Source organism: Prionailurus viverrinus, chromosome B3 (assembly GCF_022837055.1).
Source record: "Prionailurus viverrinus isolate Anna chromosome B3, UM_Priviv_1.0, whole genome shotgun sequence".
In the NCBI taxonomy this organism is placed as follows: Eukaryota; Metazoa; Chordata; class Mammalia; order Carnivora; family Felidae; genus Prionailurus; species Prionailurus viverrinus.
In genome coordinates, this window is record NC_062566.1 from 639,960 (window position 1) to 667,959 (window position 28,000).

General features: G+C 42.5%; 1 protein-coding gene, 1 long non-coding RNA gene and 1 pseudogene across 6 annotated transcripts in view; 2 read left to right on the top strand and 1 right to left on the bottom strand.

Moving 5' to 3' along the window:
* The first annotated feature begins 387 nt into the window (after positions 1-387).
* Positions 388-4,380, top strand: LOC125167825 (uncharacterized). The gene is made up of 3 exons (XR_007152961.1): positions 388-803; positions 1,629-1,746; positions 3,686-4,380. It is a non-coding gene; the product is annotated as an uncharacterized LOC125167825 (long non-coding RNA).
* A 1,654-nt stretch (positions 4,381-6,034) lies between these two features.
* On the bottom strand, positions 6,035-6,413 carry LOC125167824 (60S ribosomal protein L31-like; annotated as a pseudogene).
* A 2,786-nt stretch (positions 6,414-9,199) lies between these two features.
* Positions 9,200-28,000, top strand: part of BLM (BLM RecQ like helicase) — a 90,480-nt gene continuing 71,679 nt past the window's right edge. Inside the window, exon 1 of one of the 5 annotated variants that reach the window (XM_047862566.1) lies at positions 9,200-9,287. Coding sequence is in view for 3 of the 5 variants with exons in the window: in XM_047862569.1 (XP_047718525.1) it covers positions 27,162-27,163 (2 nt within the window). In the remaining 2 variants the exon portion in view is untranslated. Of the gene's footprint in view, positions 9,288-26,005; positions 26,026-27,098; positions 27,164-28,000 lie in introns of those variants that run through there. The other 4 variants (XM_047862567.1, XM_047862569.1, XM_047862568.1 and 1 more) reach the window with 4 other exon arrangements.

The following is a 28,000-nucleotide window of genomic DNA, read 5'->3' on the forward strand; positions in this document are numbered from 1 at the left end:
AATACCATTGCAGCCTCTAGTTTTTGTATTTTTAGAAGTCTGTATTTAATACTATGAATGGGTAACACTCTCAGCTGTGTAAATGTCGAAAGATAGAAAAGGATATACAGAGAAGTCTTTCTACGATTCTTTCCTCCATTTACTGAATTACCGTTCCACAACAGGTATCTTTGATTATTAGTTTCTTATCAAAAAAATTAAATGCATTTGCAAGCCGATACATAGAAACACTATTTTCCCCTCGTATTATTACATAAACAGTAGTATATTATGCCTACTAGTTTGCACCTTGCAAATTTTTTAAGTATGAAAGGAACTTAACAGCTCATGTACTTGATTGCACTGCAGGATCCAGGGCGTCGGACAATCCAATCAGAACCCAGTTTCTTTCCCTAGCTTGCCTGTACTCTCCTCTGTGGCGGTTTTTTCCCAGGCTAGCTCCCACTCCTCCTCCACCTGGTGCCCCCTTCGCAGTCCCAGCTCCAAGATGACACCCTAACAGGTTGACAACCCCACCAGAAAGGGGACACCTGCGGTGCTCCCAGTACATTCTAGCAACCGACCGGCTGGAACCACGGGCCCATCCCTGAACCAATCACGGAGGCCTAGACAGCGGGAGATGCTGATTGGCCAGGAGGAAGTCACGTGACCGCCTCTGGGGCTCCAGGCGTCAGAAGCCATTCCCACAATGGCCAGAGCCGCGTGGCCTGGGAGTCGGAAGGGGTGGCTCTCCGAAGGGATATCAAGATGCGGCGAACAGACGGTCCTCCATGGGTGAAAACGACAGATGTTTACCGCGGAAGGTTCTCTTTTGTTGCCTTTGGGGTTTTGGGGGGGGGGGGGGGAGGAGCTTTTTCATGCCTGGAAGCTCTTATGGTATGCCCAACACACACGTGGGTGCGGAGACACACTAGCGTCTTGGAGAGTGCCCAGCGTGCCCCAGCGCTGCTCAAACCGTTTTCCTGGATTCTGTATTTGTGTGCCTGACATCTCCTAACCACAGGCCCGCCCGAACAGCCAAAGTTGTTTACATCTCGCGTGCGATGCTGCTTTTGCCAGCTCTGAAAGTCCTACTCAAACCCTCCCGCCTGTCCTACGTCCACACCCACAGGCCCCTCCTTTATATAACCCTCGATCCTTTGCCAATATTTCCCCTGCCCTAGATCAACCCAGGGTTTGGGGCCAGACATCTAGGGACAGCCCCTATGCCCCCAATCCTGCTGGAATTATTCAGACTAGGACTTTTATCAGGTAAACATTCAAAAGCAAAACAGAGGAGGTGGGGGTGGGGGGTGCGCAGGGGAAGGTCTGGGACAGCCAGGAGACAGGGGAAAAAAAAAAAAAAAAGGAAAAACGTTACCCATCTAGAGATACAGCTGTCTGGCTGTTCTGAAAGATTTTTTTTAAGTTTATTTATTTATTTTGAGAGAGAGAGAGAGAGAGAGAGAATCCCAAGCAGGATTGAACTCACAAACTGTGAGGTCATAACCTGAGCCGAAAAACAAGGTCTGGCGCCCCTAAAAGATTTTAAGAGGAAAAAAAAGATGTGTGTTGGGAATCCTCCAAGAAAGGGACAGGTTAGGTTGTGGAAATATTGGGGCTCTTCTCTCTGCCTTTCCTCTTACCAGCTGGAGACAGAAACTAGAAACCACTCTTTTGGGCAGCTAAAAGCCTGAAACAGGAGAGAAACGGGAGGCAGAGAAAAAAGAACAAAACATCCCTAGATGCAGAGGAAGAAAATAAAAGGTAACTAAATAGATTACGTATCTATATAATATTTTAACACAAATGTATAATAGATACTTTACATATGTATACATGATATCTAACTAAAAGACATTTCCTTAATTTAACCCAATTGGAAATCCAAAGTTTATGTACAAGAAACTTACATACTAAAACAATTTGTATAACAAAAAGATAAAAACAGTGCTGATTGTCTTTTGTGTGTCTGCAGCCCAAGCTCTAAATTAACTCTAGCAGTTGCAAAATGTACCAATTGACAAAACTTTATGGTTTTAATACTGGGGCTCAAATTGTAGTTACAGCCAGAGATTCCACTAAACTTAAACATCGTGCCTGCTATAATCTTAAGAAAGTAATTAAATATAAGCTAGAGAAAAAAAAAACAACAAAACAACCTAGGAATGTCTCACTTTATAGCCTTGCCTAAATTTTCCATAGTCAGAATACCCATTGCCCTAAAAATATGCCATATTGGACACACACGCTCTAATGCAATCAACAATAAATTAAAACTAAATCCTTGGCTGGGGCACCTGGGTGGCTCAGTTGGGTAAGCGTTTGACTCTTGATTTCAGGTCAGGTCGTGATCTCGTGTTTCGTGAGATCTAACCCCGAGCGCTGACAGTGCAGAGCCTGCTTGGGTTCTCTCTCTCTCTCCCTCTCCGTCTGCCCCTCCCCTGCTCACTTGTGTGTGCTCTCTCTCTGGCTCTCAAAATAAATAGACATTTTTTAACAACCCAAGAAACTAAATCTTTAGCAGTTGCAGATTGGCTCGATACAGTGGACTCCAGACACCCCTTAGTTAAAATAGCTATTATGGCCCAATGTAAGTTACAATAGGGCCTTCAAGGATTAAAACCTAATTAACAAAGGGGTGATTATGCCCACTGCTTCTCCATTTGACAGCCCAATTTCGCCTGTTTCTTAAACCTGGAAAAAACAAAAGGTGCTGTATCAGTCAGCTTGGGTTGTCATAACCAAATACCACAGAATGGGTGACTTCAATAGCAGGAATTTATTTTCTCACAGTTATGAAAGCTGGGAAGTCCAAGATCAAGGTGTTGGCTGATTCAGTTTCTGGTCAGGCCTCTCTTCTCGGCCTGTAGGCCTTCTCACTGTGTCCTCACGTGGCCTTGTGTGTGTGGTGCAGAGAAACAGAAATCTCTCTCTTCCTCTTCTTGTAAAGCCACCAGTCCTGTTGGACTAGGGGCCCACCCTCATGACCTCATTTTTTTTTTTAAACATTTTTATTTATTTTTGAGACAGAGAGAGACAGAGCATGAACGGGGGAGGGGCAGAGAGAGAATCGGAAGCAGGCTCCAGGCTCTGAGCCATCAGCCCAGAGCCTGACGCGGGGCTCGAACTCACGGACCGAGAGATCGTGACCTGAGCTGAAGTTGGACGCTTAACCGACTGAGCCACCCAGGCGCCCCTCTCATGAACTCATTTAATCTTAGTTGTGTCCGTAAAGGCCTTATCTCCAAATACAGTCCCAGTGGGGGTGGGGCTTCAATGTATCAGTTTTGGAAGGAGACTAATATTCAGTCTACAACAGGTGACTCGTGGTGGATTACTGCATCATTAATGCTCTGGCCCTCATACCCAACATCTAATATTATTAAAATTACTGAATCTAGGGGCACCTGGGTGGCTCAGTCGGTTGAGCATTTCAAGTCTTGATTTTGGCTCAAGTCGTGTTGCCAGGGTCATGGGATTGAGCCCCGAGCGGGGCTCTGTGCTGAACGTGGAGCCTGCTTAAGATTCTCTCTCTCTCTCTTTTTCCCCCCCACCCTCCCTCCCTCTGCCTCTTTCCCCAACTTGTGCTCACTCTCACTCGCTCTCAAAAATAAATTTACTGAATCTATCCAGTCAGTAATGGGTTTATATTTTGCTCTTATAAATGTGGCTAATACACTACATCGAGTCCCCATTTCAACAGCCTCTCATCTGTGCTCTGCCTTCACCTCTGAGGGGACACAACGTACCTTTTCCAGGCATGGGGAGCCTCAACAGATTTGCCACCGCATGCAGTCTGTGCAGATAAGATCTTCACCGTGTCCACCAGGAGCACAGGTATGCCATGATGACATCTTTCTCCAAGGAGACTCATCTGACACACTCATTGCGGACATATAGTTCCTGTACCTTTTAGTCCTTTGGGGGGCTGGTGGCGACATACTCCTCATTTACAAGTTTTACTTCCAAATTAAAATCAGCAGGCACTCCCATTAATGCCCTCAGAAACCCCTTCACTGTAGAGTCTTTGGCAACCTCTTCTTATGCCTTCTGGAGTTTCTAGACTACTTACGATGGCAATAAGTTGCTCAAAGGCTTGTGATGCAAGAAACGAGCCCTCTAAGCCTCACGCTGTACGCTACTAAAACAATGATAACTGGCTACACACTGGACTCGCCTGGGAATAGAGGCTCTCATAGACCCTGAGGCTGTGACCTTCCGTATCCAGCTGGGCCACCCATTGTGCTTTGGGTCATGGAGACTGACTCCCACAAGACACCTGCCTCATGACCTGAGATCATGACCTGAGCCGAAGTCAGGCGCTTAACCCTATGAGCCACCCAGGCACCCCTTCAACATCATGTTTTTAATACAGTTTGCAAATTTGACAAAAATATTATTAGAGGGGCACCTGGGTGGCTCAGTCGGTTGGACAGCTGACTTTGACCCAGGTCATGATCTCGCGGTTTGTGAGTTCGAGCCCTGCGTCAGGCTCTGTGCCGACAGCTCAGAGCCTGGAGCCTGCTTCGGATTCTGTGTCTCCCTCTCTCTGCCCTTCCCCTGGTAGTGCTCTGTCTCTCTCTCTCTCTCTCTCTCTCCCCCTCAAAAATAAATAAACATTAAAAAAATTTAAAAATACATTATTAGAGGCCAAATATTTCAAGTCTGTTTTTTTTTGGCTAATGCCATATAAATGGAAAACTGAGTTATGGGCTGGCCTGGAAGGACTCCTTATACTTCCCACCTGTTCCTCTTTTTCACGCTCATAGTGAAATGTTCTGAAAATGTTTCCTGTGTTGTTTCAAGCAACTTAGGCCCTACTTCCTGAAAGTCTCCGCTACTGTCACCTGAAAGTTTCCTTGGTACCAGACAGCCACAGGGCCAACTGTTCTGTGTTTTGTTTTTTACATTCTGTATTTGTCCTTTTGACATCTACTAAACACACTGCCAAATGAAGAGCCAAGGCGTGATTGGGTGATCCTACTTTTTCAAGCACAGAAAGTCATATCAGAAACCCTGCAGCCAATCTCAAGTCCCTAACACAGCCACCTCCTTATCTGACTCTCCTGCACTATGCCAATGTTTGCCCTGGACGAAATCATTTCAGGGCCAGGTACTAGACATCTGGGAACAGTCCCCAAGCCTGGGGCCTTCACACTTCACAGGATTATTCACACTAGCCAATCCCAAGCCACTTTCCCTGCCCTGGCTTGCCTTCCCTGTACGAACCCCGATTAAGTGTCTGGCTTAGGTTTCTCCTTGCTCCTCTCTGCGTCCTGACCACACCTGTTGCTTCCCCACGTGGCCCCGTGTGGCGTGCTTCCTCCTCTCAGGAAACACAGAGTAATAAAATCTCTCTGTGTCCTCACTCAGTCACTTCTATAAATCAAAATTTTACAGGTTCAATGGAGACAGTTCAATGGAGAACTGGCCACTGCTCAGTTCTCAGACCCAGAATACCAGGCTCGTGTGCATACCTGTGTGTCCCTGTGTGTGTCAAAGTGTATAGGACATAAAATTTAACATTAAACATCTTACGTGTACAGTTGAGTGACGTCAGTTACATTCACAGTGTTGTGCAACCATCACCGGCATCCATCTCCAGACCTCTTTTATCATCCCAAACAAATTTTACCTGTTTAACAGTAACTCCTTATTATACCCTCCGCCCCAAACCCTGGTAACCACTACTTTACTTTCTGCCTCCGAATTCTGGGTACCTGATGATAGTGGAATCACACGGTAATTGTCCTTCTGTGCCTGGCTTATTTTATTTAGTGTAATTTCTTCAAGGTTCATATTGTTACATGTGTCAGAATTTTATCCCTTTTTAAGACTGAATAATATTCCATTGCCTATAGATATCATATTTGTTTATCCACTCATCTGCCAATAGATGTGGTTTTTTGGCTATTGTCAATAACACTGCTATGAGCATTGGTGTACAAATGTCATCCTCCACATAACAACCAAAAAGAGCTTTCTAAAATCTGTTCAAGTTACTTGTGTTTTGTTTTGTTGCAGTTTTATACCTTTATTTGACAATCAGCAATTAGCTCCCATCCACATTACTGGTCTGTATATTTTTGAAAGTGGTGACAGGTACATAGGCAACTAACGTATAGAGCCGTATCGGTGGATCTTCATCCTCGTTTTGTTTTCTAGCCTACCGCACACGGATACGGTGTGGAACATTCCTTACACCTTTTGGCCCAGACAGCTTTGTTGAGCCTGGTGTCCATGTGCACATCTGGAGTTTCCATCTCCCTCCTGGAAAATTTCTGGATCTCTTTGAGTACCCGAGGGGCGCGCTTCTTGAACTCCACTCCATGGATGTGCTCGTGAATGTTGATGATGTGTTCTCTGGTCAGTACCTCGGTGATGGCAGAATGGCCCGTCTCCTTCTCACCACCCTGCTATGCAGGAGCCATTCTGCTGGGCCCAGGGTTGGAAAGGAACTATCCAAGTTACTCTTCTCCTGAAAACCTTCTATAGTAAGTTAAACAACAAGGAGATACCATTAAACACCCTGCAGAATGGCTAAAATGAAAAGGATTGGCCATTTCAATGTTGATGAAGATACAGATAATGGGACACTTACACAGTGTTAGTGGTAGTATAAAATGATACACCCGCTTTGGAAACATGACTGTTTCTACCAAAGGTAAATACACGCTTACGCCTATGGCCCAGAAACCCTATTCCTAGATACTGTTTACCCCCCAAGAAGAAGTAATGCATACGATCACAAAAGACTTATGTAAAAACGTCCACAGCAGTTTTATGTATGATAGCCAAAGGGAAAAAACTCAAATGTCCATCATTAGATGAATGGATAAATAAATTGTAGCATGCTCATACAATTGCATACTGTTAATAAAAGAATGGTTTTTAAAATCAAGTATAATCATGACTCTTATAAAGACATAAAATAGGGGTGCCTGGGTGGCGCAGTCGGTTAAACGTCCGACTTCAGCCAGGTCATGATCTCGCAGTCCGTGAGTTCGAGCCCCGCGTCGGGCTCTGGGCTGATGGCTCAGAGCCTGGAGCTTGTTTCCGATTCTGTGTCTCCCTCTCTCTCTGCCCTTCCCCCGTTCATGCTCTGTCTCTCTCTGTCCCAAAAATAAAAAAAATAAATAAAAACAAACAAAAAAAAACGTTGAAAGACATAAAATAAACACGTCAAAGGTTTTATTTGACTCATTAATTAATGAGATCCAGAAAGATAGTACAAAGGAAAATTCAAAGTACCACACATATATACTATAGAGAAATAATGAAATACTTTACAAATAGATGCAAAACTGGCAGAACTGATCAAATTGACAATAATTAAATGCGTTCCTCTGGACACAATTTGCATTTCTATAGACAAGAACCTGTCTTTAAAACAATTTAGAGATGTTCTTTATCTCGAAGACAATGAAAGGCATAGAGCCTACAAGGGATCAGATACCCCTGAGGGTGTGCTAGACAACACCTTATTTTTCACTGGACAAAAAGGATTTTGGGGGCCATTTCACAGTTTTCACAAAATTAGTAATAAAAGAGAATGAGTCTCTGGTACATACAATATAAATAAAGCTCACAGATACTATGTTGAGAAAAAAAAAAGAGAGCAGTTACAGAAGAATATACGCTGTGTAATACCAGGTTGCTGCTGGGGGGAGAGCGAGCTGGGAAGCTCCACAAGGGAATCTTACCAGGTGCTGGAAACGGTACGTACCTTGATCTGGGTGGTGGAGATCCATACATATACACGTATATGTAAAATCATTGATTTCACTTAATATTATGGCACCAGGCTCTCCCCTATCCCACTTGTCGCCACATCCAACAATTGCCACTTACCTTTAGGGTGAAGTCCAAACTGAGATCTGGTCCGATTCCTCTCGCGTATCATCTCTCCATATTGCTCACTTCCCTGCCATTTCCTCAAAGGTACCTTATTGTCGTCTTTCCAGTTTCCTGGCCTTTGCTTCCAAATCATACCTCTTACTCATCTCTCAGAATCCCACCTAAAGCTGTCACTCTGTGGATGTGTCCTTCCTAAGTACTCCCATAATATGATCACTATTCCTATCGCTTTTGTCCTCAATGTGCAAGTGTCCGCCTCCTCCACCGACGTCTACGTCTAACATCCTGTGCGCTCCATGAGAAAGTTCTCAAGAGCTTAGCACAATGACTGGCACTAGGGAAGGCAGAAATGTGAAGGACAATGAAGAAAAAAGCTAAAGGAGAATTCAGGCAGTGTGTGGCCCAGGCAATTTCAGCTGGGTTTCACCTCATTGAGTTCTGAGACGACCCTATCATTCTGGGTAGTACCCTCCTTTTGAGTCTAAGTGTACTCAGCTTTCTCTTTTGGTAGATTTTTCATACCTTGTACCTTGTCTCCATCTTGCTTCCTATTTGGCCATTTGGCTATTAAAAACCTGCTTTTGCTTTTTCCTATAGACAGTAATTTAACAATAATGTGTTTTGTTTGACTGCGGTGTTATTTTTGTAGCATTTTAAAATCGGCGGATTTCACACATAAACACGTTTTCAATTTTTCTTAGAAGAGAAGGGAAGTAAGGAAGGGAGGAAAAGTAGAGAGGGAAGCGGAAGGGTGGGAGGAAAAGAAGGAAGGGAAGGAAATTAAAAAAAAAAAAAAGATCTGGCATCACAGAGCCCACAGTCGCGCGTGTCAACAATCAACTGGAACAGCAGCATGGCTTCTCATTCAGGTACCTCACCTGCCCACCGAGGCATCTGAGTTTGAGATCCCTTTCCCCGTCAATGACAATTTACAGTCGCTCACGTATTGGGGCAGAGGCCAGCTCTACAAGGGGGTGGAGAGCAGAATCCCCCCAAGTCTCACAGAGACAGCGGATAAGAGCCAAAGAGGCAGGGGTGCAGAGCTTTGACCTGGCCTGTGGGAACTGCCAAGTCTCAGGCTCCTCTCAGTTCCGTGGTTTTTCACCCCAGCTCGCTTCCAGGCGCCTGTCTTCTTTAAAGCCTCCTCCGACGCTAAGAAACACAAGGACAACAAAGTTCCCGACAGTGCCGGAAGCCCACGTTGAACCACGGTCACCTGACCTCGGATCTCAGACTCTGATTGGGCGTTGGGAACACGCGGCCCCAGCAGCCCACGGGGGCGGGGACAGGTACCACGGGGCAAGGGCACTGGTCGGTCTCCTCAGGAAGCAACCAATCGGAATCGGCCGGCTTCCGGCGCGAAGTGAGCTGGCGCGCGGCGCGGGGGCTGCGGCGGCGGCGCGGGGAGTTTGGACCGGGGTTCCGCCCGCTGCGAGCCTGCGGGAGAGGTGAGTGCGGCGCGCTAGAACTTGACAGGACTGCGGGCCCGGCACCGCCCAGCCCAGCCCCGCTCCCGGCGACCCGGCCCGGGGCCGGAGAGGAAGGTTCTCCGTTGCCCGTCCCAGTTGGGCGAGGCCCGCGGAGCCCTCTGTCGCGGCCCGTAGCCCGAGAGAACGCGAGAAAAAGCACGCGTGTTCCCAGACGGGGAAACAGGCCCGGGGGTGGGGCCGGGATCGCCCCCGGTGTCGGTGGAAGAGCCGGCCTGGCACCCATTGTGTTCTTGTTGGTGTACTCCGGTACCTACCACAGGGCCAGGCACACTGCAGTCTGTGGATGATGCCAGCCCAGTCCTCTGGCACTTCCCCCGTCTCCCCGGTGAAGACCGAAACTGTACTTTTTCTCGAGCTTTCCACGGTCACGAGCCGGGCTACTGTATTTTGGGCGTACTGTGTGCCACGTGCCTGGGACCCATTTGCTTACAATTGTAGCCCCACAATACCTCCGCAGAGGGAGGTGGTTAAGGACACAGACCGCATCACTTTTCCTGGCTTCGAATCCGGGCTCTTCCACCTACTAGTTCTGTGATTGTCCACTCGTCATTTAAACTAAGTGCCTCGGTTTCCTTCTGTCGTGTAGGGGGAATCATCTCTTCTGCACCCTGGAGGTTTTGTTAGGATTAAGTGGCTTAATATATGCAATAAATGCTCCAAAGGGGACTTGCTACATGGTAAGGGTTCTATTATCACCATCACCCGGAGAAGTAGGTAAAATTGTGCTCATTTTTGACAAGGAGAATCTAAAGCACAAAGAGCTCGTCCCTGTGTGGAAAGAGCTGCCTGACTCCCAGGCCTCTGCCACAACACCAGGCTTCCTCTCATAGTCCTCGCCTGCCCTCAGGTTACTCAGAACTTTGGGCACCTATTGGCCTGAGATGGAGCAGGCACCTGACAGCTCCTGGTGCCACCAATGTGGATAAGTAGCATTCCTGTGCCCCTGTCAAGGTTAAGGGACAGTAATGGCAGAGCCTGGGTTAGAGGTCAGAAATTGGGAAAGAAGGCAGAAGTATTCCATATGGGAAATGAAAATAGACCTAAATTGAGTAAACATTTTGTTAGCTAGGCTGCTGTCAGAAAGTAGCTTATAGGGGCGCCTGGGTGGCTCAGTTAAGCGTCCAAATTCGGCTCAGGTCGCGATCAAATGGTTAGTGGATTCAAGCCCCTCCTTGGGCTCTGTGCTGACAGCTCGCCTGCTTCGATTCTGTGTCTCTGTCTCTCTGCCCCTCCGCTCATGCTCTGTCTCTCTGTCTCTGTCTCTCTCCCCCCAAAATAAATAAACATCAGAAAGCAGCTTATGGTCTCCTTGGAAGAAGCGAAAATTTCTGGGTCTTGAGTTCCTTTCATTGGCAGTCGTGATGATGATAGCTACCACATACGTTCTGTATCTTTTTTTTTCTTAATTTTTTTTTTTTTATGAGAGAATGATGGAGGGGCAGAGAGAGGGAGTGAGAGAGAGAGAGAGAGAGAGAGAGAGAATCCTAAGCAGACTCTGCACTGTCAGCGCAGAGCCGATGTGGGGTTCAGACCCACCAACCGTGGGTTGATCATGACCTGAACCGAAATCTAGAGTCAGATGCTCAACCAACTGAGCCACCCAGGCACTTCAGCGTTCTATTTCTTTTTTTTTTCTTTTTTTTTTTTTTTAACGTTTATTTATTTTTGGGACAGAGAGAGACAGAGCATGAACGGGGGAGGGGCAGAGAGAGAGGGAGACACAGAATCAGAAACAGGCTCCAGGCTCTGAGCCATCAGCCCAGAGCCCGACGCGGGGCTCGAACTCACGGACCGCGAGATCGTGACCTGGCTGAAGTCGGACGCTTAACCGACTGTGCCACCCAGGCGCCCCAAGCATTGACTCTTAATATCGGCCCAGGTCATGATCCCATCATTCGTGGGATCGAGCCCCAAGTTAGGCTCTGTGTTGATAGTATGAAGCCTACTTAGGATTCTGTCTCTCCCTCTCTCTGCCCCTCCCCTGCTTGCTCTCTCTCGAAATGAATAAATAAATATTTTAAAAAATACTAATTTTAACTAAATAGATATTTTGACATCAACATATATTTTTTATATTTTTATGTATTTCTTTCCTTTTTTAATGTTAATTTATTTTTCAGAGAGAGTGAGCAAGAGCTGGGGAGGGCAGAGAGAAGGGGACAGAGGATTCGAAGCAGGCTCTGCACTGACAGTGGAGAGCCCAGTGTCGGGCTTGACCTTGTGAACTGTGAGACCATGACCTGAGCTGAAGTTGGATGCTTTTTTTTTTAATTTTTTTTTTTTTTTCAATGTTTATTTATTTTTGGGACAGAGAGAGACAGAGCATGAACGGGGGAGGGGCAGAGAGAGAGGGAGACACAGAATCGGAAACAAGCTCCAGGCTCTGAGCCATCAGCCCAGAGCCCGACGCGGGGCTCGAACTCACGGACCGCGAGATCGTGACCTGGCTGAAGCCGGACGCTTAACCGACTGCGCCACCCAGGCGCCCCTGAAGTTGGATGCTTAACTGAGCCACCCAGGCACCCCAATATATATTTCTCTTAAGGGAAAAAAGGATAGAACAAAGAGGTCCAAAGTAATTGCAAAATACTCTCGGGAGCTAAATGCTGAAAGCCCCAGTGGGTCTCCATTGCCCGTAGTGGGATCCCTGAGGTTTTTAAATTTTTTTTTTTCAACGTTTATTTATTTATTTTTTTGGGACAGAGAGAGACAGAGCATGAACGGGGGAGGGGCAGAGAGAGAGGGAGACACAGAATCGGAAACAGGCTCCAGGCTCTGAGCCATCAGCCCAGAGCCTGACGCGGGGCTCGAACTCACGGACCGCGAGATCGTGACCTGGCTGAAGTCGGACGCTTAACCGACTGTGCCACCCAGGCGCCCCAACCCCGAGGCTTTTAAACAGTCTCCAGCCACCTGCTATGTGCCTCAGACTTGGTACCAATAGTGCATAGACTACCCTTCACATCTGCACCCTGTCTGGAAGGTTTCACCTGGGCTCCAATTCAATGTTCTTTGGAAAGCTTCTCTACGATTTTCTTGAGTTTTTCCTTCATCTGGGAAGCCATAGACTCACCCCTACCTCCTTTTTAAATTGAGGTATAGTTGAAGCACAATGTTACATTAGTTTCAGGTGTACATCATAGTGAGTTGACGACTATATATTAGCTCACCACAAGCATAGCTACCATCTGTCACCACACAAGGCTGTTACAGTACCATTGACTATTGCCTAGGCTGTACCTTTCAACCCCTAGACTTAGTCATTTCATTACTGGAAGCCCGTACCTCCCACTCCTCTTCATCTATGTTGCCCATTTTGCCCATGTCCCTCCCTCCTCTCTGACAGCCGTGAGTTTATTCTCCGTATTTGTGTGTCTGTTTCTGTGGGAAGTCACATTTTGTGTTTGTTTGTTTTTTTAAGTCTTATTTATTTAAGTAATCTCAACACCCAGCGTGGGGCTCGCACGCACAACCCCGGGATCAAGAGTTGGGTGCACTTCCTGAGCCAGCCAGGTGCTCCAGGAAGTCCTAGACTTTTAAGAAGAAACCTTTTCTCGTGGGACTTACTTCACTAAGTTGTAATTATTTGTTGGCATGTCTGTTTCCTGCCAGCCTAGGAGCTCACTGAGGGGAGTAATTATGTCTTGCCCATCTCTGTACTCTAGTGCCTAGCATGATGCCTGGCATTGAGTGAAAAATACAAGTTGAAGTCAATTTGTGAAAGGTCTTGGGGTTATGACGTGGAATTTGTTCTCTAGAATCACAAGGAACTATTGAGTGTTCTTTGTTTAAAAATTCCTGTATCTTGGGGCGCCTGGGTAGTGCAGTCGGTTAAGCGTCCGACTTCAGCCAGGTCACGATCTCGCGGTCCGGGAGTTCGAGCCCCGCGTCAGGCTCTGGGCTGATGGCTCAGAGCCTGGAGCCTGTTTCCGATTCTGTGTCTCCCTCTCTCTCTGCCCCTCCCCCGTTCATGCTCTGTCTCTCTCTGTCCCAAAAATAAATAAACGTTGAAAAAAAAATGAAAAAAAAAATTCCTGTATCTTAATGAAACATATTTGCAATATCCAGGAAAATATTACAGTCATAATCGTGTCTTTAAATCATATCAGCTATTTTCCTTTTTCATGAGTTCTTTACAAATTTTAGCTATGCAGCTTTCTTAGCTGTAAGCATAATGCACTCATGATTTAGTCTTTTGTTTTCCCAATATTAAATTATTCCATGCAGCTACTCAGTCTTCATGGTTGCCATTTACCTTATAAATTATCACAGTATTCCACTCTCCTTGATTTAATAGGTATGAAATGTTGTTTCTTACTATTAATTACTAGAAAAGTTGAATGTTTCTTCCTAAGTTTATTTAATGTCTATATATTCTGGTGAACTGTGTGTTTATACTCCTGGATCATTTGTTCATGGCAACTTGGATGTTCTTTGTATGGTTTTGTTTGTTTGTTTGTTTGTTTGTTTGTTTGTTTGAGTAGGCTCCAACATGGGAGCCTCATGACCCTGAGATCAAGACCTGAGCTGAGATCAAGGGTCAGACACCGACTGAGCCACCCATGCACCCTTCTTTGTACGTTTGTAACGTTAATCCTTTATTTGTTATTTTTGCTAATTTTTCTTTCTCAAATTTTTTGAGAAAGATACATAATACCCTAGAAAGTACGTAGTATATATAATTTAAAGAATAATTATTAAAAAGTTATAAAGTTTAATTGCACATTAAAATTATGTAAACATAAAGATAATTATAAAGTTTCAGTTGCACATAACCATCAAACAGATCAAAAAATAGGTATTACTGGTACCCCAGAAGTGTAGCTCCCCTCATCGTAACTTCCTCCCCACACTAGAGAGAACTATTCTGATTTTGTGGTAATTTTCTTGTCTTCATGGTATATCCTGTGTATGCATCCATAAGTGATATAGTTCAGTCTTGCCTGGTTTTGAGATCTACAAATAGGGTGAGAATTTATGTATTCTACTTTGTCTTGTTTGCTTCAACATTATGTTTGTGAGATTCTTTCATATTGTAGATACAGGTTTTTTTGATTTTTAAAATTATTTTTGGTAAAAATTTATATGATCACTATAGAATATTCCTTTATGTGATTGTTGCTACAGTTTATCCATTCTGTAGTTTTTTTGTTTGTTTATTTTTATCCTTCCTGCTTTGATGGCATTTGGATTGGTTTCAGATTTTGGCTGTTGATGTTGTTGTAAATGTTCTTGTGCATATGTCCTCGGGTGCGTGTTCATGAATTTGTACACGTAACTCAGAAAACTACTGGGTCAAAGAATATGTGTACCTTTTACCTTCCTAAAGGCCAAATTGTTTTCAGAAGTGGCTGCACCTCCCTTCCACCAGTGTGTGAGACTTAACCATTGTCCCACATCTTTGCTAATATTTGATACTGTGTTTAAAAAAATGTTTTTTTATATTTTTATTTTATTTTTGAGAGAGAGCGCGAGTGGGGGAGAGGCAGAGAGAGAGGGAGACAGAATCTGAAACAGGCTCCAGGCTCTGAGCTGTCAGCACAGAGCCTGACGTGGGGCTCAAACTCACGAATCACGAGATCATGACCTGAGCCAAAGTCAGAAGCTCAACCACCTGAGCTGCCCAGGTGCCCCCCATTTGATACTGTATTTTTATTTTTGCCTCTTTAGTAGGTATATGTATAGTAGTATTTTCTTGTGGTTTCAATCCCCTAGACTATTGTGAAGTTGAGGACCTTAATTGTGTTTATGGACTGTTTCTGCATTTTAAAAGAGCCTGTTCAGGTTTTTTGTCTTTCTTTGCAACTGTCTTACAGGAATTGTTTATACGTTCCATACACTATTTGTCAGTTGTATATATTGCAAATGTCTTCTCTGTGGCTTTTAAACACAGATTTAATAATATGTTGGTCACCCGTTTTTAAAATATCTTTTATTGTGAAATATGTTCTATTTCATAGAGAAAAGTGCAAAGAACACCTGTGTACGAGTTAACATCGCAGGCCTGAGACTAAAGTCCTGCTTGCAAGATTGGTTCTTGGCTGGCGAGTGGGAACTGGGCTTTTGAAACCTCTCCTACGCCAACATGGTTGTTTTGCCCACCTGGAACTCTAACGCCTGCTTTCATTCTGAGAGTCCATGTTTTTGGTGGGCAGAGGGTGCTTCTGGGACCAGCCCCCGATAAAAACCCTAGACTTTGAGTCTCTGACACGTTTCCTGGGGCAGAAATGTTGCACGTAGCTGCGTCTTCATTGAGAGAATGTGCCCTCGTGAGAGGAGAGAGCACAGGAAGGTGGCACCTGGATTCCCCCAGACTCTGCCTGGTGTGTCTTTTCCCCTTGCTGATCTGGCTGTGTGTCCTTAGCTGTTGGTAGGACTATATGCTGAGTCCTGTAAGTTATTCCAGCAAATCAGCGAATGTTAGGGCGAGGTCTCTGGGGACTCCTGAAATAGCTTAATGATGTATTTATCAAAGCACATACCCCTGTACATATGTCTCGGGTAAGAAATAGAGCATAGCTAACACCTTCAGAAGCCCTGTGTGTGCCCTGTTCATCCTCTATCCCAAAGATAATCGTTATCCTGACTTTTGCGTAATCGGTACCTTGCTTTTCTCTGTACTCAGCTGTTTCAAAAGTCTTGGTGCTGTTCTAAGGTAAATGACACATAAAAGATTCTTAAATAATTCAATTTTATTTTTTTCTTTTTTGTTAGTGCTTTTTGTATCTTATTTGAGAAATCCCTTAAAATGACAAGTTCTATTCACTTGAAAGTGACTTACGTGTCTGGAGTGAAGTAGGGTGTAAATTTCCTTTCTTCCCCATGTAGATATCCAGGGTACCAGCACCAACTACCGAAAAGACTCATTTGCTAGTGTTCTGTGGTGATAAATGTCATAAATTGTTATAAATTGTGCACGGGCTTGTTTCTGGGTGCTTTATTCTCTTCCACTGGTCTTCCTGTCCTTACACCATCACCCCTATGTTTTTAAAGACTTTTTTTTGTTTGTGTTGTTAAATCTTTATATGTCTGGCAGGGCAAGCCTTGACCACAGACAGTTCTGTTTCTTTGTGAGTGCAAGTTAATTTTTAAAGAAATTTGTCCATTTCATCTAAATTTAATTTTATTGGCAGATTATTCAGAATCTGTTATGACATTTTTTAAGTTTATTATTTATTTTGAGAAAGAGAGAGGAAGCACGAGGTGCGGGGCAGAGAGAGGGGGAGAGAGAGAATCCCAAGCAGGCTCTGCACTGTCCGTGTGGAACCCAGTGCTGGGTCAGACTCACAAATGGTGGGATCATGACCTGAACCAAAACCAAGAGCCGGCCGCTTAACCTACTGAGCCACCCAGACGCCCCTGAAAACGATGTTTCAATGTCTGTGGGCAATGTAGTTAATTTTAAGTCTCTTCTTTCACTCCTGATACTGATTTGTGTCTTTTCTCTTGTTCTTGCTAAGTGTTTTCACAGAAACACTTCTTTCTCTTTTCTCATCAGGCTTAGTTTGTTTTTATCTTCTAACTTCATTGAATAGATGCTTTCTGCTCATATTTAGCCTTCTTTTCTAACAATGAAGGCTGTACATTTCCCTGTCACTACCTTTTACGTTGCATATCACATTTTTATATGTGGACTTTCATTATTATTCAGTTCCAAATATATTCCAGTACCCATTGTGATCTCTTACTTGATCCATGGTTTATTTGCAAGTATATTTACTTCCAAACATGAGATTTCTTTTTTTTTTTTTTAATTTTTTAAATTTTTATTTTTTTTTTAAATATTTTTCACATTTATTCATTTTTGAAAGACAGAGACAGAGCACAAGCAGGGGAGGGGCAGAGAGAGGCAGACACAGAATCCAAAGTAGGCTCCAGGCTCGAAGCTGTCAGCACAGAGCCCGATGTAGGGCTTGAACTCACAGCCGTGAGATCATGACCTGAGCCAAAGTCAGATGCTTAACTGACTGCACCACCCAGGTGCCCCTTACATTTTTTATTTTTAAAAAAATCTATGGAAAAGCAAGATCAGTACAGTAATGAAATATCTGCTTAAGTGTACATTTACATTCATAAAAATAGTTCGTATGTTAGGTCGCAAGAAAAAGGTTAGTAATTTCCATAAAGTAGAAATGTCACAAACAATCCTTACCGCTATGCAACAAAATTAGAAATTTAAAAAGAAATTTTAAAACCCATATGGAACATTAAAACCCTTTAATTGAAGAACTATTAGATGTTGGGGCACTTGGGTGATTCAGTCAGTAAACTGTCTGACTTCAGCTCAGGTTATGATCTAAATGGTTCGTGGGTTCGAGCCCCGAGTTTGGCTCTGTGCTGCCAGTGCAGAGCCCACTTCAGATCCTCTGCCCCCTTCTCCCTCTGTCCCTCACCTGCTGGCACCCTCTCTCCCTCTCTCTCTCAAAAATAAACATTAAAAATAAATAAAGAATGAATAAAGAACTATTGGCTGGAAAGGAAATCCAAATTGAAATAAAGGATTCCTGAAGACTAATGAAATGAAAACCTAACAAGTAGGATTCTGTAAGATACGTATAAAGTAGTGGTTGGGGGGAAATTTATTGGCTTAAACACATTATAAACTTAGGGAAGAAAACACCTGAAGTAAATTCCAGACTTAGAAAGTTAGAATAAAAACAACAAAGTAAAACAAGAGAAAGCACAAGAGAATAGAAATGAAGATCGAAGCAGAGGTCAATGAGATGGAGAACAGAAAAACGTTTGATTGAGAAATCACAATCTTAGATCTTAGACAGTTTAACAAACCAGGTAAACTAATGCTAATTTAAGAAAATTGGGAAAAATCACAAATACAAAATAACAAACGACAAGTGGGAAAAAAATTTTTAATGATATTAGTTTGCATACTTCTGTGTTAAATGAATTTGAAAATTCAAATGAAATGGATAATTATTTAGAAAAATGCAATTTACCAAAATTGATGCCAGCAAAGATTAGAAGTTAAATAACTCAATTTTCATAGCATGTGGTTATGAAAAAACTGTCTCACTGGAAGCAGAAAAACACACTAGATGTAAATGGTTTCACAGAGAAATTCTGTTGAAAATTTTAAGAGTCCAGATAATCCCAGTGCTAAATACATTGTTTCAGATAGGAAATGAAGGAAAACTTCCACATTCTTTTTTTTATTAGTTACTTTGTATTATTACAATCGTCAGTTTAGTCGTCTTTAGTTGTTGAAGGGCTAACGTGAAATAAAATTTGCCCAGAACTTTTCAGTCTTCTAAGATGTCTTTGGGTTTTGTTTTTTTAAAAACAACTTTATTGATCTACAATAAACTGCAAATATGTAAAGCATACACTTTGATCAGTTTTGCTATGCGGTGCCATGACTGCAGTCAGGTTCACGAACATACTCATCTCTCCCAGAAGCTTCCTCGTGCCCCTGTGTAAGAATGAAGAACTCCTGTAGTTCCTTAAACAGACAACAACCCAATTAAAAGTGGGCAGAGGATCTGAATGGGCATTTTGTCAGAGAAGATACACAGATGGCCAACAAGCACATGGGAAGATGCTCACCACCACTAATTTATTAGAGAAATGCATGTCGAAAACACTAGATATCATCTCACACTCATTAGGATGGTTACTGTAAAAGCAAAACAAAGACAAGAAACAGAAAATAACAAGTGTTGGTGAGGATGTGGAGAAATGAGGATACGGAGAAATTGTGCACTGTTGGTGGGGATGTAGAATGGAACAGACTCTGTGGAATGTAGTATGGCTCTTCCTCAAAAAACGAAAAATAATAGAACTACTGTGTGATCTACAAATTCCACTTCTGGGTGTATACCCAAAAGAATTGAAAGCAGGGTTTCAGAGATACTCGTACACACATGTTCACAGCATCATTATTCACAATAGCCAAAAAGTGGAAGCAACCCAGATGTCTGTGGACAGAAGAGTGGATGGGCAAAATGTGTGAGATCCATACAATGGAATATCATTGAGCTTTAAAAAAGGAAGGAATTTCTGTCACAAGCTACAGCAGGAATAATCCTTGAAGACCATATGCTGAGAAACAAACGAGTCACAAAAAGACAAACACTGTATGGTTCCACTAACGTAATCAAATGGAAACAGAAAGAATGGGGATGATCAGGGACTGGGGGAGGGGGAGGGAGAGAATTATTATTTAACAGGGATAGAAGCTCAGTTTTGCAAGACGAAAAAGTTCTGGCAGTTGGTTGCACGACAACCTGAACGCACTTTATACCACTGAACTGCACGCTTAAAGATGATTACGATGGTAAATTTTACATTATGTGTATTTTAGCGCTTTTGAAAATAAAGAAGAGGGGCGCCTGGGTGGCTCAGTCAGTTAAGCATCCGACTTCAGCTCAGGTCATGATCTCACGGTTGGTGGGTTTAAGCCCCGTGTCCGGTCTGTGCTGACAGCTAGGAGCCTGGAGCCTGCTTCGGATTCTGTGTCCCCCTCTCTCTCTGCCCCTCCCTCCCTTCCACTCTGTCTCTCTGTCTCTCTCAAAAATAAATAAACATTAAAACAATTAAAAAATAAATTAAAAAATAAAAATGAAAAAGAGTGCACGAGCCCAGCTTGAAGGAGCTCACTACTCCTAATCAAATACAAAACCATTTGAGCATGAAAATAATGACAGCAATAGATTACAACCCACCAAATACATGAGGAATCAGTCCTTACTGATAAAAAGCGAGTAGGGGAAAAGGGAAAGTTCTTTCCAGTAGCATGCCAGCTACAAGAGTGATGGATGGGGCTATGAAAACCATCATTATACGGCCGTACTGTTTACAGTCATACTATTATTTCTTCAGTCATGAGTCATTAGTGGATACTAAAACAGTTACTTTTTTCCAATTATCTTTTTATTATTGATTTCTGGCATAACTACATTTGGTTGGAGAACATGTGACTTTAATCCATTGAAATAGTTGGGACTTGCCTTATGGCCTAGTTCGTGGTCAGCTTGTGTTAAGTGTTCTCGAAAAGAATGTACATCTTGTAGTTGCAAAGGTGGCGTTATTCAAGTCTTCTGGGCGGTTCCTGATTTTTGTAGTTGCTTGTTTTACCAATTACTGAGAGCTAATTATAAATCTAGAATTATAGTCTGTTTCCTGTCATTCTATCAGTTTTGCTTCACGTGTCTTGCAGTTACTTTATGGGCCATACAAATTTAAAGTTGTTTCTCGTGAATTGAATTCTTTGTCATTGTAACAGTGGCCTGTTTATCTCTGGTAAGGCTTTCTGTCTTAAAATCTGTTTTGTCTGCTACTAATATAAAAACCTTAGCTGTCTTCTGGTGAGTTTTCACGTTTTCTTTAATCTTCTTAGTCACTTTTGAGAGACCGAGCATGAGTGGAGGAGGGGCAGAGAGAGAGAGGGAGACACAGAATCCAAAGCAGGCTCCAGGCTCTGAGCCGTCAGCACAGAGCCTGAAGTGGGGCTCGAATCCACAAACTGTGAGATCATGACCTGATCCGAAGTTGGACCCTCAATCGATTGAGCCACCCAGATGCTCCTCATCTTTTTACTTTTAACCTCTGTAAACAACCCAGTGTTTTGGACATGTTTCTAACAAACAGCAAATACAGTAGTTAGATCTCATTTTTTAAGTTCAGATTGATAAACTTTTTAGCCAAAGTAATTGTTCAGTTTATATTTATTGTAATCAACAGATATTTTGACTTAAGTCTGCTACTACCTTCTTTTGTACTTTGTATTATTTTTTCCCTTTCTTTCCTTTTTAATAGCTTCCTTTTAAGTGAGTTTTTTTTTAAATCATATCATTTTTCCCTTCTAGATTTTAAGGTGCATGCTCTGTTTTTATACTTCAGTGGTTACCTAGAAAGCACAGCGTGCGTATCTGTCCTCTCAAGTCGGCAATTAATCAGCACCTCCCACCCCTCATAACACAGAGGCCTTGGAGCATGTTAAATCTCTTTACCTCACTTATGTGTCATTACCTTCGGGTATTGTAACTGTTTGGTTTTTTAGCCCTGTTGCTTTGTGCAGTCAAAGTTTGTTTAGATTTAGCCACATATTTCACCACCTCCTTGATTCTTTCAGTCCAGCCATCATCTGAGAACTTACATCTAGGCTCACTTTTCAACTACCTTAAATATTAAATACATCCTTCAGAATCTCATTTAATGAGACTCACTGGCGGCAGACTTGGTTTTGATTATTTGAAAATGTTTTTATTTCATCTTGATTTTTTTTAATAACAAGTTTGACTTGTAATTCACATAGTCCGAAATTCACCCGTTTAAAGAGTACAACTCAGTGGCTCTTATTAGATTCCTAGATTTGTGCAGCCATTGTCACGGTTGATTTTAGAACATTGCCATCAGCCCAAAGAGGACCTCCACACCCCTTGCTGTCACCCCCAAATCTGCTCACCACCACCCTCTCCCTCCTCCCCCCAGGTAGTTACCAATCCACTTTCTTTATACAGATTTGCTTATTTCGGACATTTCATATACATGGAATCGTACCATGTGTGGTTCTTTGTGTCTGGCTTCTTTCACTCGGCTAGTATTTCAAGGTTCGTCATTATTGTAGCATTTATCAGTATTGAATATGTATTTTCAGTTCTTTTGAGTATATGTCGAGGAGTGAAATGGCTGGTTACTCTGTGTTTAATCTTTTAAAGTACTGCCAGACTTTTCCAACACAGCTGCACCGTTTTATATTCTCAACAACAGCGCATGAAGATTCCAGTTTCTCTGCATCCTCACCAACACTTACTATCTGGTGCTTTTGTTACAGGCAGTTTTAAAAGTAACAGCTTTATTGAGATGTAATTCATATATCACAAGATTCATCCTTTTAAAGTATACAATTCAGTCTCAGTTTTTGAAGGACGTTTTTGCTGGGGAAAGAGTTCTAGGTTATTTTCTATCAGCACGTTGAAAATAACATTCTGCCGTCTTCTGATTTTCATTTTTGAAGAGAAATCAATTTTCTATCCAAATGTTGCACAATGATGTATTTCGGTGTGGATTTCTTTTTATCTATCCTGCTCAGAATTTGTTTGCTTTCTTGAATCTGAAGATTCGTCTTTCATTATGGAAACACCCCAGCTGTTATCTTTTCAGGTATTAATTCTGACCCGGTTTCTCCTCTCTTCCTGGAACTAGATTTCTGTCTAGATTTCTGTAATACTTTCTTACCGTACCCTCCATGTCTTCTTACTTCTCGTATTTTCCACCTCTTTTTTCTTTAAGTTTGTTTGTTTGTTTATTTTTGAGAGAGAAAGTGAGTGATGGAGGGGCAGAGAGAGGAGAGAGAGAATCCCAAGCAGGCCTTGCCCTGTCGGCACAGAGTCCGACAAAGTGTGAGGTCATCACCTGAGCCGAAATCAAGAGTCGGATGCTCCACCGACTGAGCCACCCAGGCCCGCATCCACCTGTTTTCTTTCTCTCTCTGTGTGTATGCATTTGTTAAGTCGACAACTTACTTTGAGGGATCTTAGATTTTGCCCTACTTTTAAACTAGCAAGCTAGCCTGCTACAGTTTTTTTTATACACACATACGTTCGCATTTATGTATGTACTGACAGAACACAAGACCGGAGACACAGATGGTTTGTTACAGCAACAACAGCCCGCGATATCTCGCATCAGTTCCCCGCGCCCTAAATCCCACAAGGTGAGGTGATAGGGGCTAGATGATACTGGTGCACACAGTCCAGCACATCCCAGCAAAAGGAACACCAAAACTTAGAGACTCTGGGCATTTAAGGGTTGCTGGCACACCTGCACATCCTCCCTCCAGAGAGATTGCTCCTTACCCTAGGATGTGGGCGCATCTCTCCCGGATGGGATGGGGAAGGTGCCTCAAGGTTTATTACCCTGAAATGTAAGGAAGTGCCTCCAGGGAGAGGAAGGAGAGGGCTTTGTCTTTGTTACTGTGGGATGTCGCTGGGGAGATATGACTCTAGATCTCTCTGGAGGGATATGCCGTCTCTAGCTGCCAAAGACTTAACATGTCCTTTGCTCAAAAGACTTGGACCATGTAGGAATGTGACAAATCCCTGGAGACAGATCCTGGACACGTTCTTCTGATTTTCCCTCCCGTTTTCTAAGTACCTCTTCCGTTGTGTGTAACGTGCTGGTAAATCCATTCACTGAATTCTTCTTTTTGGTTATTGCACTTTTCATTTTTAGAAGCTCTCTTGGCAAGGTCATTTTTATAGTTTTCTGGTTACTGCGGATAATTCCAAGCTTGTCTTTGATTTTTCGAAACACAGTAAGTTTAATTGCTTTATATACTTTTATGCCCAATACTGTTTGGCTTTCTTAGTACAACTAATTCTTCTTCCTGGTGCCTTGTTTCCTTGTGTGCTGGGCTGTTTTTTGTCTGTGTTTGCTACATATTGTCTTGAAAAATTATTTGTGGGAATTACTTAAGGCCTAAGGTAAAGGTACATTCTTCCGTAGACATTTTTGCATTTGTTTCTGCTTTGCTTTAGGATGCTTTGGCATTAGGATTGCTTTACTGTAAATTCATGACTCAAAGTTTTAAAAAATTATTCAGGTGTAAAAATTGATTTGAAAATATTCTCGGGCTTGCGGGTTCAGGGTCTCTCCCTCTCAGTCCTTCAACAACTGGTGACTTTCCTTCACTTACAGATACCAGCGATAGAAATGGAATTTAATTTTACTTTACCCCTTTGGGGTGCTGGTTTTATAGCAGAACATTTCCCACCCTGGTTAGGCCTTAACTCAGACTTTGTCCATCTTTTCACTCCAAGGCTGTCAAAACTGATATCTCGATTCTCGGAATTAGACATCCGTCTTAGGATAAAAGCAATTTCAGGGCTTTCCGTAGCTCTCTGATTGCTCACTTTCATTTACATTTTGGCCTGATAATTTTTTTAACTTCTTATCAGAGATTTGATGTATTTAAGAAGTCCTTTTTTTACTCAACAATAATCTAGAGCAACTCTCAAACTTTTTTTATAAAGGGCCAGGTAGCAAATATTTTAGGCTTTGCAGACTAGATAGTCTTTTGTGATAACTACCCAGCTGTGGTGCTAAAGCAGCCATAGGTAGTATGGGAACAAATAAGCATGGTTGTGTTTCACTAAAATGTTTTTTACAAAAACCGGCTGCAGGCCAGGTTTGGCCCGTGAGTCATAGTTTGCCAGCTCCAGATCTAGAGTCTATTGCTTACTGAACATCCCAGTAACACTTGTTAAATACTGAATACTTTCCCTATTTTGTTGTGTTTCTTTCATCACACATTAAACATGTTTTAGAGACTAGATTTTCCTGTATTTCTTTTTTTTTTTTTAAAGTTTATTTTGAGAAGAGGGGGGAGAGAAGGAGAGCATGTGGGAGAGGGACAGAGAGAGAGAGGGGGAGAGAGAATCTCAAGCAGGCTCCACACCCTCAGCGCAGAGCCCAACCTGGGGCTTGATCCCATGAACCCTGAGATCACCTGAGCCAAAACAAAGAGTTGGACATTTAACCAACTAAGCCACCCAGGCACCCTTATTTTTCTTTTTTAAAGACGAGTACCATGACATTTAAATGACTGTTACATTTAATATGATTGTATTCCTTTTTTTTTTTTTTTAATTTTTTTTCAACATTTATTTATTTATTTATTTTTTTGGGACAGAGAGAGACAGAGCATGAACGGGGGAGGGGCAGAGAGAGAGGGAGACACAGAATCGGAAGCAGGCTCCAGGCTCGGAGCCATCAGCCCAGAGCCCGACGCGGGGCTCGAACTCCCGGACCGCGAGATCGTGACCTGGCTGAAGTCGGACGCTTAACCGACGGCGCCACCCAGGCGCCCCAATATGATTGTATTTCTAATGCTAGTTACAACCCCAGTGTTACTTAATATTCTTGTCTTGTGCTTTTGTCAAATGAACTTTAGACGCATTTTTGTTGAGTTTTGTGAAGTATTCTGTGGTGTTTTAATTGGAATTTTGTTAAACTCGCGAATTAATTTATGAAAAATTGTTATCTTAATGATGTTTAAACCTTTTCATTGAAGAACATGAAATATTTCTCTATTTTTCTAAATTTTTCTTTTTTTCTCCCAGTAATATTTGGTCATTTTCTTTATATCATGAAGATGTATGTCTTTTGCTAGGTTAATTGGTAGTTTAATACTTCTCATTGCTATTGTTAACTGAATGCTTTTTTAAAAATTGTATTTTCGGGTTAGTTATTACCACTACATGAGAATGCATCTGACTTCTGTGGATTTATATTTATCTTTTATTTAACCATTTTGCTGAAGTTTTAATTATCTATTGTTATGACTGATTTTCTTTGGATCGTGTTGGTATGTAATCATATTGTCTGCATGCAATGATATTTTCATCTATTCTAGTATTTCCTTTTTGAATAATTTTGCATTGGCAAAAATGTCCACTGTGAGAGTGAAAATAGGAGAACAGCCTTGTTTTTTGCCCCTATTTTTTCATGGATTCACCCCTATTGTAAAATATACAAGATAATACAGTGGGTCTCAATTTTAACTTCTTTTTTTTTTTTTTTTTTTTGTCTTTTGTCTTTTGTCTTTTGTCTTTTTTTTTTTTTTTTTAAGTGGGCTTCATGCCCAGCACAGAGCCCAATGTGCAGCTTGAACTCACAACCCTGAGATCAAGACCTGAGCTGAGATCGAGTTGGACGCTTAACTGACTGAGCCACCCAGGTCCCCTTTGATTTTAACTTTAATTCTGTGTTTTAATGTCTCAGAAGTGGTTTGAGTTTTATCAGATGGCTTTTCAAAAATGTACTAATAGTACATACTGTATGATTCTCTATATGAATTAGGCAAAACTAATCATTGGTGATACAGTCAGATAGTGGTTACATCTGGCATATATTAACTGGGAGAAGGAACAAGAAAGCATATTGTGCTAGAAATGTTCTGTACTGTGATTTGAGTGTTGCTTTTATAGGCAAATATATAAGTAAAACCATATTGAGATGTTTAAGATCAGTGCACTTTACTGCATGTATGTTTTACCCCAATAGAAATGTATTTTTAAAATCTGTTGATCTGATCATACTGATTGAAAAAAAATTTTTTTTCTGTTTATTTTTGAGAGAGAGAGTGGGCATGTGTGCTCGCACGCAGGAGAGGGGCAGAGAGAAAGGGAGATAGGGGACCTGAAGCAGGCTGTGTGCTGACAGCAGGGAGCCCAATGTGGGGCTCAAACTCAAAACCGCGAGATGATGATCTGAGCCAAAGTCAGGTGCTTACCTGACTGAGCCACCCAGGCGCCCCTGATCACACTGATTTTTATTGATTAAACTGTTAAAATGATATATCGTTACTTTAAATACATTTTTACTATTGATTTTAAAAAGAGAGACCATTAAAAACCCGTGTAATAAAAGCAGTGATACAGAAGATCTTTGGGCAAATGGACCCAGCAACCACCTGATACCCAGTAATTAATAAATTTTCCTTCTTGTGGGATACAGTGGGATTACAAGTTTTGACAGCTCTGCTTTCTTAGGTAAGTCATACAGAGCTATGCCTCTTCCCAGAAGAAACTATGTATGGCAATAAATGGAAGAAAACCCACTTTTATAAGATCCTAGTCAAAAGTCTCTCTCTGTCTAGAAATTGTGTTTGCTTGATGTTTGATTTGATTACAGGAGAGAGGTGTTACTTTCCACTGGTGCCCCATCGAGGTGACCTTGAGGTTCATAAGGTTATGATTGGCTCCTGCTCTTGCCCTAGAAGGTAGCTTAGCCTTTGAACAGTAACCACATGGAGCTCACCCCCGAAACCTCCACTTCTAGCAGAAGACAGGAAGCAGTGCAAGACATACCTGAATGTTAGTTGGCGCTGAATTTCTTAAGAGCGGTCTTTCTGGCAGTCTGTCCCCCCGGTCCTGAAATAGCCATCTCAAGACAACAAAAAGAGTGAAAGAAAGACTTGACCTAGAGAAAAGGTAGTACGGATTTTGATAGATCCCAAAATAGCAATAGTCTATTTTGATCCCAAAATGAGCAATAGTCTCATTTATTTGAAAGAAGAGGAATTCTGCCTTTAAAAAAAGAAAGAAAGAGAACTTCGCTTCCTTTGTCCTATGTCTTGCTGTTTTCCTGCAGTCTCTTTTTAACCTTTTGTTGTAATAACTGCGTGTCGCAATAACAATGCTTTTCCTGCTAGTGTTCCTAGGACGTTGTCTGACGGACCTGGTTAACTCAGATCATGTGCTCCTTCCACTAACTTCTTACATTTTTGTTTTTGTTGGTTTTTAAATGCTGAAAAAAGTTAACAGTTTATTATAATTTCTTTTATTTAACAACCGAGGAAGTTCGTGGCCACCAGCAGTTCCAGTGCAATTTCAGGGGTGGGGAGAGTTCAGGTGTCTCTGTTGGAGCTGTGAGTGTAGCGAACCGTGTAGGTGAGATCCGCGTGTACTTTTGATAGCGCAGGTGGAGGGATCCCTCCGAAATCGACTTCATTAGCCTCCCGCGCAGCAGACTGTCCAGGGCCACGCAAAGAGGCTTTTGTTGTTCCAGACGTTAGCGTAAGTCCACGACCGTCCAAAGATAGCAGCTTGGCACGTGATGTCAGGGCCTTAAAGGCCATCGTCAGTTTTCTCTTCTCCATCCCTTACGTGTTCTTAGGAAATTCTGCTTCAAATCCACAGAGACGTTACTAG